The following is a 17,400-nucleotide window of genomic DNA, read 5'->3' as shown; positions in this document are numbered from 1 at the left end:
CTAATAATCAGCATATATTCTACATATACAAGAAATGGATTGTGGTTTCTATTTTGCTCATTTAGGAGACACAATCCTGTGCACAGGAGTTTAGTATCCATCCATCCATCCATTTTCTACCGCTTATCCCTTTTGGGGTCGCGGGGGGCGCTGGAGCCTATCTCAGCTACAATCGGGCGGAAGGCGGGGTACACCCTGGACAAGTCGCCACCTCATCGCAGGGCCAACACAGATAGACAGACAACATTCACACTCACATTCACACACTAGGGCCAATTTAGTGTTGCCAATCAACCTATCCCCAGGTGCATGTCTTTGGAGGTGAGGAAGCCGGAGTACCCGGAGGGAACCCACGCAGTCACGGGGAGAACATGCAAACTCCACACAGAAAGATCCCGAGCCCGGGATTGAACCCAGGACTACTCAGGACCTTCGTATTGTGAGGCAGACGCACTAACCCCTCTTCCACCGTGCTGCCCTGCTGGAGTTTAGTATACTGAACAAAAATATAAACGCAACCCTTTTGTTTTTGCTCCCATTTGTCATGAGTTGAACTCAAAGATCTAAACTATATACACAAATGACCTATTCCTCTCAAATATTCTTTACAAATCTGTCTATATCTGTGTTAGGGAGCATGTGTTCCTTACCAAGATAATCCATCCCACCTCACAGGTGCGGCATATCAAGATGCTGATTAAACAGCATGATTATTGCACAGGTTTGCCTTAGGCTGCCCACAATAAAAGGCCACACCGAAATGTGCAGTTTTATCACACAGCACAATGCCACAGATGTCGCAGGTTTTGAGGGAGCGTGCAGTTGCCATGCTGAATGTAGGAATGTCCGCCTGAGCTGTTGCCCGTGAATTGAATGTTAATTTATTTACCATAATCCATCTCCAAAGGCGTTTCAGAGAATTTGGCAGTACATCCAACCGGCCTCACAACCGCAGACCACGCGTAACTACACCATCCCAGGACCTCCACATCCAGCTGGTGCACCTCCATGATCGTCTGAGACCAGCCACTGGGACAGCTGGTGCTACAATTGGTTTGCATAACCAAAGAATGTCTGCACAATTTGTGAGAAAGGGTCTCAGGGAAGCTCATCTGCATGCTCGTCGTCCTGATCGAGGTCTCGACCTGACTGCAGTTCGTGTCATCGTAACCGACTTGAGTGGGCAAATGCTCACATTCGATGGCATCTGGCACGTTGGAGAGGTGTTCTCTTCATGGATGAATCCTGTTTTTCACTGTTCAGGTCAGATGGCACACAATGTGTGTGGCGTCGTGTGGGAGACCGGTTTGCTGATGTCAACGTTGTGAATCGAGTGGCCCATGGTGGGGGTGGGATTATGGTATGAGCAAGCGTATGTATTTTATTGATGGCATTTTGAATCCACAGAGATACCATGACAAGATCCTGAGGCCCATTGTTGTGCCATTCACCCGAGACATCACCTCATGTTGCGGCATGACAATGCACGGCCCCATGTTGCAATGATCTGTACACAATTCCTGGAAGCTGAAAACATCCTAGTTCTTGCATGGCCAGCATACTCACCGGACATGTCACCCATTGAGCATGTTTGGGATGCTGTGGATCGGCGTATACGACGGAGTATTCCAGTTCCTGCCAATATCCAGCAACTTCGCACAACCATTGAAGAGGAGTGGACCAACATTCCAATCAATAACCTGATCAACTTTATGCGAAGGAGATGTGTTGCACTGCGTGAGGCAAATGGTGGTCACATCAGATACTGACTGCTTTTCTGACCTCCCTAGACCCCCAATAAAGCAAAACTGCACATTTCAGTGTGGCCTTTCATTGTGGGAAACCTAAGGCACACCTGTGCAATAATCATGCTGTTTAATCAGCATCTTGATATGCCACACCTGTGAGGTGGGATGGATTATATTGGCAAAGAAGAAGTGCTCACTAACACAGATTTAGACACATTTGTGGACAATGTTTGAGAGGAATAGGTCTTATGTGTGTTTCAACTCATGAAAAATGGTAGCAAAAACAAAAGTGTTGCGTTTATATTTTTGTTCAGGATAGATCAGCTTTATGGTAAATGGGTCATACTTGTATAGCGCTTTTCTACCTTCAAGGTACTTAAAGCGCTTTGACACTATTTCCACATTCGCCCATTCACACACACATTCACATGCTGATGGAGGGAGCTGCCATGCAAGGCGCTAACCACGACCCATCAGGAGCAAGGGTGAAGTGTCTTGTTCAAGGACACAACGGACGTGACTAGGTTGGTAGAGGCTGGGGATCGAACCAGGAGCCCTCAGGTTGCTGGCACGGCCACTCTCCCAAACGCGTGGCGCGGTTGGGAGAAATCCTGCACATGTTTATACACACAAACCTTTTGTAGAGACTTAGACTTAAACAAACTTTATTGATCCACAAGGGAAATTGTTCAAAGCAGGACCAGTAAAAGTGGTTGTTGAAATGTGAGGCGTGGACTTACTTTTGCAAGTCAGTTTTTCACATGGAAGATGATTGGTAGAAACGTTTCCAGGTTCTGATGCTGCCATGGCAACATACCAAACATACTAATAGGTTCATGTTTTGTTGCCGTTGTTAATGAGCTCCAGCTATGACTTCAACTATGACTTCTACCTCCAAACTTGGCTAAAGAAATTGGTGAGATCCCTCGCCTGTATTCTTCCAATCATATTGGACTCCCAGGTTATTTTCTTGCACTGAGATACCATTAACGTTTGCAGACACATCCTCTAAGTACGACAGCTTCATTCAGGACATAACATGTAAGCACATGTGTGACATAGACTCTTCTTTCCATTCTACTCACACTTCTATTTGCCTTCTCCAAGCCTACGTATAGTACTGCATTTTAAATCAAGGTATTTCTTTTACCCCTTGCAGTCTTCCCGTTCTTTTGTGTGTGTGTGTTTTTGTCAGAGACAATGCTGCTCTGCATGAATCCCCGGGGCCTTTATCCGTTCCCTTTGAATGTGGTTCCAACTAGCAGGCCTTAGACTCCCACAAACCTACCTCACTGGCTATGCAAATGTTGCATGAGCAACTGCCTCCACACTGGATTGACAAGCCCTCCTGACTTGAAGCGTTCACGTTCCTTAGCGGCAAAGCTCCAGCCCCTGAAACTAGATTTTGAATTTTCCCAGCCTTCACAGCTCGAAAAACAAATGTACAAAAAAGAAAACACACCATCACCCATGTTGAAATTGCTGAAAATCACAAACGGAAAAAAGGGCAATTTCTGGTAAAAGTTAAGGCTCCAGAGGACTGATTTGCAAAGTTTTCAAAGTTGTTGCCCACCACGTCGTGCAAAGTAACTTACCAACAATGTTCGTCCTAAATATTTAGTTTATGATCGCTTTTATGGGCCGTGCTCCCATCATGTAATTTGTTCATGGCAAGCCATACCCTACGGCAGTGGTTCTCAAGGTTTCTCATTGTATCCCATTGTGTTGAGTTTTTTTCTGCACTGATGTGGGATCTGAGCCGAGGATGTCGTTGTGGCTTGTGCAGCCCTTTGAGACACTTGTGATTAAGGGCTATATAAATAAACTTTGATTGATTGATTGATTGATATGTATATATATATATATATATATATATATATATATATATGTATATATATATATATACACTACCGTTCAAAAGTTTGGGGTCACATTGAAATGTCCTTATTTTTGAAGGAAAAGCACTGTACTTTTCAATGAAGATAACTTTAAACTAGTCTTAACTTTAAAGAAATACACTCTATACATTGCTAATGTGGTAAATGACTATTCTAGCTGCAAATGTCTGGTTTTTGGTGCAATATCTACATAGGTGTTTCCAGCAACTATCACTCCAGTGTTCTAATGGTACAATGTGTTTGCTCATTGGCTCAGAAAGCTAATTGATGATTAGAAAACCCTTGCGCAATCATGTTCACACATCTGAAAACAGTTTAGCTCGTTACAGAAGCTACAAAACTGACCTTCCTTTGAGCAGGTTGAGTTTCTGGAGCATCGAGTTTCAGATGAAAGTTTATCTGAAACTCGACAGTCTATTCTTGTTCTTAGAAATGAAGGCTATTCCACAAAATTGTTTGGGTGACCCCAAACTTTTGAACGGTAGTGTATATATATATATATATATATATATATATATATATATATATATATATATATATATATATATATATATATATATATCAGTGGCGTGCGGTGAGGTTCATGTCTGGTGAGGCACTGACTTCATCACAGTCACATTTACAAACATTTGAACCCTAAATAGTATCTTATTCACCATGTGATTGGCAGCAGTTAACGGGTTGTGTTTAAAAGCTCATACCAGCATTCTTCCCTGCTTGGCACTCAGCATCAAGGGTTGGAATTGGGGGTTATTCCCGGGCACGGCGCCGATGCTGCCCATTGCGCCCCACTGCTCCCCTCACCTCCCAGGGGGTGAACAAGGGATGGGCCAAATGCAGAGGACACATTTCACCACACCTAGTGTGTGTGTGACAATCATTGGTACTTTAACTTAACTTTACACTTACAAACTGTAGCATGCACACAAAAAAGCACATTTAATTAAAAAAAAAAATTATTATGGTCTTACCTTTACTTATAAGTGCGGGAGCAGTGGTGTTCATGTTGGAAGAGTTGCAAATGAATGAAATATGAAATTCGCGCTGCCGTCTGCAGGTGTACCTAATGTTGTGTCCCTGTTCACAGCTCCTCCGGCGCGCCGCGCGAGCATTGTTGTTTTTGCACTTTTTGGCTTCTTGTTAAGTGACTTTTTTTGGGTGGATTCGGTCTTGCACGTGGAGGGTTTGGGTGTGGGCTTTGGTTGGTGTGGCCGCGGCGCTCCCGTCGGGGGTGCATTCTGCGGCGGAAGTGCTTAGCACCAGGAGGCGGGGTTATGAGACGAGCCTCCAGTTTTATGATCGCTCAGCACAAGAAATACGTTACACACATACAGTTGTTGACAAAATACACTGTACATTATATACCTCAGCTAACTAAACTATGGAAATGTATAATATAATTCATATAGCAATACAGTCTCACTGCACAGCAGCTCAGCAGTTAGCCGAGTCATTGTGCACAATCCATGTTGAGGCACAAATCAGTGACGAGCCTCAACTGGCTGCTGATCACCGCACCGTCTCTTCTCAGTATTTGAACAGCAAATGTGAAAATAAAAATAAAAATAATCTAAAACTGGTGAAGTTAAATGGAAAATAACTTTAGTATAATCACTGGATACATATAACAATTTAATTAATTTTTTTTCTTTTTACTTTTTTATTTCTTTCCATGATGGCAGGTGAGGCCGTGCCTCCCCTGCCTCTAGTGACGGCACGCCACTGATATATATATATATATATATATATATATATATATATATATATATATATGTAAATACTAATAATATCATAAACATATAAAAAAAACACAGCCTGTGCTGTCTGCTCTGTCGTCCACAAGTTGCAGACATCCTCAATGTTTTGTTTTAAGCTTGAACAGTTAAACATTCATTTATGTTCCAACACATTTATCCTGACACATAAGAACTTGTGTGAACTGTTGAGTGATCAAAAGCGCAATTTTTTGTCGGTAAATAAAATAATATGAGGTTACCGTCACACATTAACATATCCGTCATGTAAAAGTTTTGCTTTGTCAGCATTGCAAATACAAATTTGCTTTACATTGAATTCACTTGTATTTGCCTTTTCCATGCCAATGTATAGTACTACAGTTTAAATCAAGAACATTGAACGCTTCCTGCACTTCAAACTGAATCCGGCAAATGACTTGCAGAACTACCGAGAACCTAACCAGACTGATTAGAGAGTAAATGACGGAGAGGAGAGCAAAAGGAAGTATCGTCCACCAATTAAAAAGTTAATACAATGAACAGAAGCATTGTACAGAAAATGTAGGCTTAATAGGAATGTGTTTGCTCTGCCCTGGTTAAACCTGTAACCCACCTAGTAAATATGTCAATCACAGTGGGCAAACATTTCCACAAAGCTGGAAACAGGCCATCTTTTCTCTATTTTTTAAGGCAAGTATCTTGAAAACAACAAACTAATCAACCCATAAGAATTTGGAGTCAGGCCAGGGTACTCCACAGAAATGGCTAACTTCTACCTTACTGAGAACAACATGGGTACATTGGACAACGGTAATGTTGTGGAAGCCATGTTTTTAGACCTCAGAAAGGCCTATGACACTCTCAACTACAACATACTATTGAACAAACTCACCACTTTCAACGTCTCTGCATAAGCAATGAGCTGGTTTGCATAATACCTGAAACATAAGGAGCAACGTGTTTAAGTGAAACTGCACTTGCACTTTATGGAAGTTTGCCTATCATTCACAATCCTAATGAGAGACAAGAAGACAAAAGTTTTGGAGCTTCTTTGCATTCTAATTTGTAAAAATCGTCTCATTCTTGATGGCTGGCAATACAGCGAATGGGAGCAATCCATTCTGCCTCTAAGTCACTTTAAAAATGCTTCCAAAAACCACCAACAATACGTAATTTACATTCTGTAACCTGTATTATGACCAAACTGTAGTGACATTTTTAGTGTAAGAGCGAACATTGAAGAAGTCTTTTTCTAGCATAGTTACATGTTTCCCCCACCCCCCCCCCCCCCCTCCACACCCCTGATTGTAAATAATGTAAATAATTCAATGTGATTATCTTGTGTGATGACTGTATTATGATGATAGTATATATGATAGTATATATCTGTATCATGAATCAATTTAAGTGGACCCCGACTTAAACAAGTTGAAAAACTTATTCGGGTGTTACCATTTAGTGGTCAATTGTATGGAATATGTACTTCACTGTGCAACCTACTAATAAAAGTCTCAATCAATCAATCAATTGTCTTGGGACGGCATGCTAAGGCAATAGCCATAAGGCAGCTACGGAAAGAGCAAAGATAGCTTTTGCGTCAGTAGCTGAATCGCTTTTGAGTTTGTAATGTACAACACAATGCGATAGGACACCTATCTGTATTGACTAAAAAACCTGAACACTCATATTACAGTATCTGTAAAGTATTAGCCCAAATGTTATATTTTGTTTGAATGAACACAGCTAACTTGATGGGGTATGTAGTTGTAATAACAGGTATGGTATGCTGATAATATTATGATCAATAATATCGATATTATAGAGACTCATTCTAAGGACAGTTGACTGTTTGGTCCAGCTGGCCGGGGAAATGTTTTTAAGTTAACTTTGGGTAAGCACGCCATTTATGTTGGCATAGCTTGGCATAGCTTGGCTCTCTCTCAGCTTCTGTCTGCGCCAACGTTTCACCCTTCCTTTGTGCTCTCTTTTATAAGCAGTTAGACCTCCATTCTTTTAAGTACAAAAAGATAAAGTTGTGAATCCTCGTTTGTCCAAAAATAGTCGTCCTTGTTGTCTGTTACCAAGTCTGCCATGATAACAACTCACTCGCATTTGATTCCTGAAGTAGGAACACACATTTGCTGTCGGAAGTCGGAAGTGCGCTGCTATGGAAACGGATATAAATGCACAGAAGAAAGAAGTTCCGGTAATAAATAAAATGACCAAATTACAGTAAATATTGATCATATTACATATTGTTATATCTTTAAGATAAGCGCTAGTTTTTCTACACCACGACAAACTACAATTGGTGTCCCACAGGGCTCCACTTTGGGGCCTTTGCTCTTTCGTTTATACATAAACGACTTACCAACATGCTTTCAGTCAGCAAATGTGCACTGATGATACAGTAATTTATGCATAAGCTAGGACACAAAGTGCAGGACCAGAGACCTTGACAGAGGACCAAGGAAATGGAGTTAGTATCCCAGTGGCTCACAGTCAACCATTTCCCACTCAATGTCAATAACATTTTATTTATGTGCTTCTCCATAAGAAATACAGTCAATTGCACTAGCAAATAAAACAGTAATTCATAAAGGAAGTTATTGTTGAATTCAATTAACTTCAATTCAACAAAGATATTAATAATTTCTACAAGACTGTTTGCACAAACCTGAACTGTTTTCAAGTGGTAAGGCATCACTTGCCTATAAAGGCAGCTTTATTATCTGTTTCATGCCATGGTACTCTCTCACTTATCCTACTGTGTCATTGTGTGTGGCCACCCTACCAAGAAAGCAATCAAACCCATTATATTATTGTTCAACCAGGCACTAAAAATAATGGATCAGAAACCAACAATGTAGCACCATTGTTTAATTAAACAGAAATACAAGCTTTTAAGTTTTAACAGCTGCATTAAGGTCTCCTGTCTTAAATTGATTTGTAAATGTGCAAATCATCTTGCTCCTGCCGTACTCTGACCATTTGTGAGCAAAACAAATACAAGGAGAGTGGTCACAAGGGAAGCGATGGGTGGCAATTGTATAGCAAGGTGATAACACACGTTTACAGTCAGAGGTACTGTACTAAGTATTGGAATGATTTGCAATATGAAATAAAAACACAAACTGAACTGAAAACAGTTAATAGAAAGCTTAAACACTGACTGAAAGAAGAGCAAACATGTAAGCACGGAGTCAGAATCATAAAAGTCAATACATACACACTCACATGCAATGCCTATATATTGTGTTGCTGCTATAATTTGTGCTGCCTTGGGATTTTGTGCGCTCATTTTGCATTATGATTAAGAATTTGTAAATCTTGATGTAATGTATTAGCATATAATTCATGACTGTGTAACTTAATCTGCAATATTTGATAGGAAGGCACTCCAGGGACTAGGGTTGCAAATTAGTCGATTGGCTACAAACCTGAGGCCCTTTCTACACTTCTACGGGTAAGGTAAATCCCACCTAACCTTATTCTAGGCCACACACACACAATGGTCGTTTAAGATGCCCCCCCCCCTCCGTCTGCCGGTGCAACGCGACCTAGTACGCATGCGCAGAAAATGCGCATGTCATAGTCACCTCCAATGTAACTTATCTGAACAATATCCATTGTTGTGGTATTTCAATTAACTAGAATTCAGTGAGCTGTGGGGCCCTATTGTAGTGAATCACACCTGAGCCATCATTAATTAATCAAATCTTTAATGGACATGTACAAACCCCGTTTCCATATGAGTTGGGAAATTATGTTAGATGTAAATGATGTAGCGGCTGGCTACGGGGTGTTAGCCAATGGCTTTGGCTGGGGGGCGGGACTTCCGGGGAAGTTAGGGAAGTGACGTTGTTGACAGGAAGTGTTGGTTCGATTTTTGCCGGGAAAGGAGATAGACGCATGTTGGAGCTGTTGTGTGCCTTAAATGCATCTTGTACAATAAATGCAAGATAACTGAAGAAGTCTCTGAGCCTACATTCCTGAGATTATTACACTGGTGTCAGAAGTGAAACCGACGATTTTCGGAAGAGACTTTGTCGCGGTAAGGACACGCTGCGTACCGCGCATTAGCCAGTTAGCTTTAGTCTGTTAGTTATTTAGGACCGCAAGCCGTTTAGCATGTTTAGCTCCGGTGAGCATAAGTTTAAAGTTGAGCGGGATGACGCTGTTTTGGAGCGGGTGACCGTCGAACAGCCGCACTCCTGCTCGCACAAGAGCGGCTCGTCAGCCCGTGAGGACGTAAAGATGCCGCCGCCGCCCACACCTTCCCCGCACGGCGCTTCCCCTCCACCGTCTGCGGCCTCAGTGAAGACGCCAAAATTTGCCGGTGGATCAGATTGGGAAGCGTTCCACGCTCAATTTGACCTGTTGGCGGACGCTAGAAGGTGGTAAGAAAGGGACAAAGCATTGCAATTGGCTTTGTGTCTGGAGGGAGAGGCTCTCTCGTGCCTCCTGCTGCTGGATCCTGAACAGCAGCGGTGCTACGAAGCCCTGGTGGGGGCGCTCAAGAGGAGGTTTGGGAGATGGTCTCAGCCAGCGCTTTTAAAAACTGAACTGAGAGGGAGGTGCAGGAAGCCTGGCGAGCCACTCTGGGGGCTCGCTAATGACATTGAGGGCCAGGTGCGCCGTGCATATGGTCACCTGCCTGCTGATGCACGGAATGAGCTCGCAACTGACTTGTTTGTTGGAGCCATTACTCCTCCTGACCTGCGCGTGCAAGTGCAGCTTCAGCACCCGAGGTCCCTGCAGGAGGCACTGGAAGCTGCCGTGGAGATAGAGATGCTGGGGAGTGCTTCTGGGTGGGATGGAGCACCTTCCCCCCTGGCTGTGCTGATGTGCTCCTTCCCCTGCTTGACGAGCCTGGGCTGGCGAGTCAGGGTCCGCGGTGGACGTAGGGGCCCGCATACCCCTGACTATGCGGGCCCGGCGCCGTTTCCCGGCATCGTCACACCCGGCTAGCGACGGGGCTTCCGGCTTGGGCGACAGAAATTACCCAACTGCTGAGGTCGGTGACTCTGCAAAGTCAACGTGGCCCGCGCCCCATGCAGGTCTGCTGGGGATGTGGCCAACCTGGACTGTTTCGCAGGGAGTGCCCTGCCACTCGTCGTGAGCCGGGAAACGGCGCCGGGCCCGCATAGTCAGGGGTATGCGGGCCCCTACGTCCACCGCGGACCCTGACTCGCCAGCCCAGGCTCGTCAAGCAGGGGAAGGAGCACATCAGCACAGCCAGGGGGGAAGGTGCTCCATCCCCCCAGAAGCAGACGACGATTCGTTTTCTACATTTTCTTGCTATTGGGCACCCGGAGGAGCCCAGCAGCACAGCCAGGGGGAGGGGCTCCAATTCCCCCCAGAAACAGACGACAACTCGCCTTCTACTCCTTCTTCTCGCTTTCGGGCACCCGGAGGAGCCTAGTGGCACAGCCAGGGGGGAGGGGCTCCATCCCCCCCAGAAGTAGATGACAGCAGTGTCCCACCTATGGGGTGGGGGGGGGGATAAAGGTGGGGGCTCCTGCCATGTTGCTGTCTCTGTCCAGGGGGTGCCTACCGTGGGTCTGGTGGACACAGGGTCATCGGTAACGCTGGTAAGACCAGACGTTCTGCCCTGCAGTACACCACTTGAGCCCACAGCAGTACAGCTACGCACAGTCACGGGCCAGCTAGCTCCTATGGTGGGGAAGGGGTTCTTGTGGTTGTGCGTGGGGGGAAAGCGAGTTCGCCATCTAGTTTGGGTGGAAGACATGCAAGACTGCTGCATCTTAGGGCTGGACTTCCTCCAAGTCACTGGGTGCCTGCTAGACATGGGGAGGGGTACACTTAACTTCCCGGGGGGCCCTACAGTTGCCATGGGTACCCTAGTTCCCGGCCCCCTGCCCGTTTCACCGCATGCCTCTACATTCTTGTTGCCTCACACCTCACCTCGTTACTACCCCTGCCCTCGCCCTGTCTCCCTTCAGCCAATGAGGGGGGAAACAGAGCTGTGTATTACCCGGGGATGCCAGCCCTGGGCATCCCTACCCACGGGCCCCCACCCGCAGCCAGCACCCCCGGTCATAGGGGGAGGGCTGTGGAGAGAGGAGTACAGGGACTTGGAGAAACAGCAACAGGAGCAGCTGAAACAGCTGCTGGTGGAATTCCAGGGCAGCTTTGCAATGAACGAGAGTGAAGTGGGAAGAACCCACTTGGCAGAGCATGTCATAGACACTGGCTTGGCGCGGCCCATCAAGTGCCACGCACGCCGCATCCCCCTCGCTCGACAGCAGGTATGCGACAAGGCCGTATATGACCTGCTGCGGGCCGACTTTATTGAGCCGTCTGAGAGCCCCTGGGCGGCACCTGTGGTCATGGTCGCGAAGAAGAAGGCTGGGGATTGGCGATTCTGTGTGGATTACAGACGGCTGAACGAAGTGACCACAAAAGACTCTTACCCCCTCCCCCGTATTGATGAGTCCCTGGACCTAGTTTCCGGCTCCTCGTGGTTCACCACTCTGGACCTTAAAAGCGGGTATTATCAGGTACCCCTTTCTCCTAAATCTCTCCCTAAATCCTCCTTCTGTACTGGCCGGGGCTTTGTGGCAATTCAAAGTCCTCAGTTTTGGGCTCTGTAATTCCCCCGCCACTTTTGCCCGGCTTATGGACAAAGTGCTGGCTGGTATTTCCCGTCAAGAGTGCCTGGTGTACCTGGACGACATCTTGGTACATGGGCGTTCTTTTGAAACAGCCCTGGGGTCCCTGAGGAGAGTCCTGGAGAGGATTCGAGCAGCGGGCCTTAAACTGCACCCCGAGAAATGCAGTTTCATGCGGCGGGAAGTAACTTTCTTGGGACATGAGCTGGGGGAAGATGGCATTGGCGCCATGGGGGAGAAGGTGCGGGCTGTGAGAGATTGGCCCGTCCCTCGGGACCAAGGACAGCTGAAGAGCTTCATTGGGCTTGCCTCGTACTATCGGAGGCACGTGCGGGGTTTTGCTACAATCGCCGCGCCCCTATATCAATTGCTGGAAAAAGGCAAAGACTTTGTGTGGTCCGAAGGGTGCCATGAGGCATTCTGGGGGCTGAAACGGGCCTGGTGTGAGGCCCCGGTACTCGCCCGACCTGACCTCGCCCTGCCCTTTTTACTGGACACTGATGCCAGCGGAGTGGGGGTGGGGGGTGTACTTGCACAGCCGTGGCAGGAAGGGGAAAGGGTGGTGGCATACTTCAGCCAGAATCTCAACAAGTCGGAACGGAACTATTGTGTCACCCGCCGAGAACTCCTGGCAGTGGTGCTCTCTATCAGACACTTTAAATATTACCTGTGTGGCCTCCCCTTTGTGATTAGGACTGACCACTCTGCCCTCCAGTGGCTAATGACTTTCCGGGAGCCGGAGGGGCAGGTTGCCAGGTGGGTGGAAGAGCTGCAAGGATACAACTTTAAAATAGAACATCGGCCAGGTGCTCGCCACTCCAACGCGGACGCGCTCTCGCGCTGGCCGTGTGCAGCAGACAGATGTCGGTACTGCGAGCGCAGGGAAGCCCGGAACAAGAGCGGCGGGCAGAGGGCGCTGAGTGTGCGGCCGTCAGTCAGGCTGATAACGTTGTCTGCCGAGAACTACAGACTGTGACGAATGCTGACTGGAGGCGCACGCAGTAGGAGGACACAGACCTTCATCCTGTTTTGCAGTGGGTAGAGGCTCGGCAGCGCCCGCCTTGGGAGACGGTGGCACCATTCTCTAAGGCTACTAAGGGCCTGTGGGCCATGTTTGACTCATTGCGGGTGTCCCAAGGCGTGTTGCAGCGGGCATTTAAGGCCGCGGCCACGGGGGGAAGAACAGTGGCAGGTGGTGGTGCCAAAGGGACTGCAAGGGGTAGTGCTTAAGGCAGTGCATGGGGGAGGTGGGTCTGGACATTTCGGGGTCGCCAAAACACTCAAGCGGCTGCGACAGGGGTTCTATTGGGGTCGGCAGAAGAGAGATGTGGAGGACTTCTGCCGCAGCTGTGACCCTTGCGTTGCCCGCAAAGGCCCCACTGGGCGCTCACAGGCACCGCTCCAACAGTTCCCAGTGGGGTGCCCCATGGACAGGGTGGGGATTGACATTACAGGGCCGTACCCATGGTCTGACAAGGGGAACCGCTATGTCCTTTCCGCCATAGACTATTTCACCAAGTGGCCAGAGGCATACGCCATTCCCAACCAGGAGGCAGAGACCATTGCTGATGCCCTGGTGGAGGGCATGATAGGTCGGTTTGGCGTCATGGCGTCTCTGCACAGTGACCGAGGCATTGTGCGAGCGCCTGGGCATTCACAATACCCGCACTACCCCATTGCACCCTCAGAGTGATGGGTTAGTGGAGCGGTTCCATCGCAACCTGGGAGACCAGCTCGCCATTGTCACCTCCCGCCACCAGCGTGACTGGGACCAACACCTACCACCGATGCTGTTGGCGTGTCGCTCTGCTGTCCAAGAATCCAAGGGGTGCACACCGGCGCTTCTCATGCTAGGGAGAGAGATGCGCACACCAGCAGAGCTGGCCTTTGGCCGCCCACCGGATGCCCCGGCCTTCGCTGCAGGGCCAGAGTACGCCAGGAACTTACAGGACCGGCTGGACTCAGCCCACAGTTTCGCTCGGGAGCAGCTGCAGGAAGCTGGCGTCAAACAAAAGCGCTACTATGATGTGACGACCCGAGGAAGGGACTTCGCGCCAGGCGAGTTGGTCTGGGTCTACAACCCGATTCGGAAGAAGGGCCGCAGTCCCAAGCTGGACAGCAAATGGACAGGACCCTGTAAGATACTCCAGAAGCTGGGAGAGGTTGTGTATCATGTCCAGCTGACCCCCCGGGAAAGGAAGGTGGCCCTCCACAGAGACAGACTCGCCCCCTACCGGGGGGTCCCCCTTCCCCTGCCTCGGATACACAGGTGACCTCTCCCTTGCCCGCCCAGCCCTTTACCAATACCCCGCTTACGCCTCAGGGGGAACCAATTTCCCCACTCCCCTTAACCCCCGCCCCCTCCAGCTCCCTCCCGAGGACTGGCACACCCGACCCAGCTGTCCCACTGCTGGGAAATGGAAGAGAGCGGCCGAGGCGGATGATGAGGCCTCCGGACCGCTTGCAAGACTTTGTGGTGTCCTTAGACTGAAGTAAAATAAAGGAAGGGGGTTGGGGGGGGGTTTGTGAACCCGCTTTTGTGTGATGTGAGGGTTATGTTGTTTACACTGTTTTGTTTGCACTAATGGGTTGCTCTGTTTTACATGCTGCTATGGTGTTGCCAAGTGTTGCCTTACAGGTCAGTCCTCGAGGGCGAGGACTTTTTGTAAGGGGGGGGTTATGGAGCAACTGGCTACGGGGTGTTAGCCAATGGCTTTGGCTGGGGGGGCGGGATTTCCGGGGAAGTTAGGGAAGTGACGTTGACAGGAAGTGTTGGTTCGAGTTTTGCCGGGAAAGGAGATAGACGCATGTTGGAGCTGTTGTGTGCCTTAAATGCATCTTGTACAATAAATGCAAGATAACTGAAGAAGTCTCTGAGCCTACATTCCTAAGATTATTACAATATAAACGGAATACAATGATTTGTATATCCTTTTCAACCCATATTCAGTTGAATATGCTACAAAGACAACATATTTGATGTTCAAACTCATAAACATTTATTTTTTGCAAATAATCATCAACCTTAGAATTTGATACCAGCAACACAAGACAAATACGTTGGGAAAGGTGGCAATAAATACTGATAAAGTTGAGGAATGCTCATCAAACACTTATTTGGAACATCCCACAGGTGAACAGGCAAATTGGGAACTGGTGGGTGCCATGATTGGGTATAAAAGTAGATTCCATGAAATGCTCAGTCATTCACAAACAAGGATGGGGCGAGGGTCACCACTTTGTCAACAAATGTGTGAGAAAATTGTTGAACAGTTTAAGAAAAACCTTTCTCAACCAGCTATTGCAAGGCATTTAGGGATTTCACCATCTACGGTCCATAATATCATCAAAGGGTTCAGAGAATCTGGAGAAATCACTGCACGTAAGCAGCTAAGCCCGTGACCTTTGATCCCCCAGGCTGTACTGCATCAACAAGCGACATCAGTGTGTAAAGGATATCACCACATGGGCTCAGGAACACTTCAGAAACCCACTGTCAGTAACTACAGTTGGTCACTACATCTGTAAGTGCAAGTTAAAACTCTCCTATGCAAGGCGAAAACCATTTATCAACAACACCCAGAAACGCTGTCGCCTTCGCTGGGCCTGAGCTCATCTAAGATGGACTGATACAAAGTGGAAAAGTGTTCTTTGGTCTGACGAGTCCACATTTCAAATTGTTTTTGGAAACTGTGGACGTCGTGTCCAACGGACCAAAGAGGAAAATAACCATCCGGATTGTTATAGGCGCAAAGTGTAAAAGCCAGCATGTGTGATGGTATGGGGGTGTATTAGTGCCCAAGACATGGGTAACTTACACATCTGTGAAGGCACCATTAATGCTGAAAGGTACATACAGGTTTTGGAGCAACATATGTTGCCATCCAAGCAACGTTACCATGGACGCCCCTGCTTATTTCAGCAAGACAATGCCAAGTAAGTGTTACAACAACGTGGCTTCATATTAAAAGAGTGCAGGTACTAGACTGGCCTGCCTGTAGTCCATACCTGTCTCCCATTGAAAATGTGTGGCGCATTATGAAGCCTAAAATACCACAACGGAGACCCCCGGACTGTTGAACAACTTAAGCTGTACATCAAGCAAGAATGGGAAATAATTCCACCTGAGAAGCTTAAAAAATGTGTCTCCTCCGTTCCCAAACGTTTACTGAATGTTGTTAAAAGGAAAGGCCATGTAACACAATGGTGAACATGCCCTTTCCCAACTACTTTGGCACATGTTGCAGCCATGAAATTGTAAGTTAATTGATATTTGCAAAAAAAAAAAAAGTTTATGAGTTTGAACATCAAATATCTTGTCTTTGTAGTGCATTCAACTGAATTAGGGTTGAAAAGGATTTGCAAATCATTGTATTCCGTTTATATTTACATCTAACACAATTTCCCAACTCATATGGAAACGGGGTTTGTACAAGCAAACAATGTGACAAATAACATTTTACAACAATCAATCTAGGGATCTAGATATCTGGTCAGGACACTCCTCACTCTTTTACCGTCACCTTAATTGTCCATTCGTTTTTGGTGACTTTATATATTCTGGACCTAGACGTTGAGGCCGTGACATACTTAGTGGACAGTAACTGATACAGTCTGCTTTGCCAGTCCAAATGCATTTGATTTTTTCCGTAGTCTTCCCTCGTCGGCCAGGTTATACAAAGCACACGCTACATTTCTTATCACATCCACGGGAGCCCACATTCTCGTTGTCTCCCCTTCGACAAATGGACAACGTTTTTCGGTAAGTAGAATCCCAGCTGACCTGGACATTCGAAAGTTATCTTACCGTCTGAGATGTGTAGTATCCGAAATGGCTGCAATCGCGCGTTTCCTTCACTTAAGGTATTCATGTGTGATTTCCACAAGCGTCTGTACATGTAGAAGAATGAGAAACACGGGCATGTCCGGATGACTCGCCTCCATATTTCCAGCGGTTATCTCCGGTTGTTATGAAGCTGGGTGTGGCGCGTTCTTTCTGATGTCACTTCCTGTGTGGGCTGTGGTCTTTCTGACTTCACTTCCTCTCCGAACTCAGCTTGTAAAAGATCAATGACTCCATACAAAGTTAAGAGCCGGAGATTCAAGAAATACACGGCGCACTTACGAGTATATATATATATATATATATATATATATATATATATATATATATATATATATATATATATATATATATATATATATATATATATATATATATATATATATATATAAAATACATTAATAAAATATATTAATAAAATATATTAAAAACTCATAAGCCCATTACAAAATAGCAATAATTGTCACGGCCTGGCTCTGCTGATTGCGCCTCCAAGAGCGCGCCTGCGAGTGTCGGTCCTGCTGCAGCCGGCAGCTGCAG

At 46.7% G+C, this 17,400-nt stretch overlaps 1 protein-coding gene across 1 annotated transcript in view; it reads right to left on the bottom strand.

Annotated features, from left to right (window-relative positions):
• The window catches only part of LOC133657839 (THAP domain-containing protein 2-like), a 36,345-nt gene extending 19,442 nt beyond the window's left edge, over nucleotides 1-16,903 (bottom strand). Inside the window, exon 1 of the mRNA XM_062059623.1 lies at nucleotides 16,825-16,903. Within this exon, the coding sequence (XP_061915607.1) occupies nucleotides 16,825-16,888 (64 nt within the window). The 5' untranslated portion in view covers nucleotides 16,889-16,903. The remainder of the gene's footprint in view (nucleotides 1-16,824) is intronic.
• Nucleotides 16,904-17,400: the final 497 nt, after the last annotated feature.

Source organism: Entelurus aequoreus, linkage group LG09 (assembly GCF_033978785.1).
Source record: "Entelurus aequoreus isolate RoL-2023_Sb linkage group LG09, RoL_Eaeq_v1.1, whole genome shotgun sequence".
Taxonomy (NCBI): domain Eukaryota; kingdom Metazoa; phylum Chordata; class Actinopteri; order Syngnathiformes; family Syngnathidae; genus Entelurus; species Entelurus aequoreus.
This window is presented reverse-complemented; position numbering and strand designations above follow the sequence as displayed.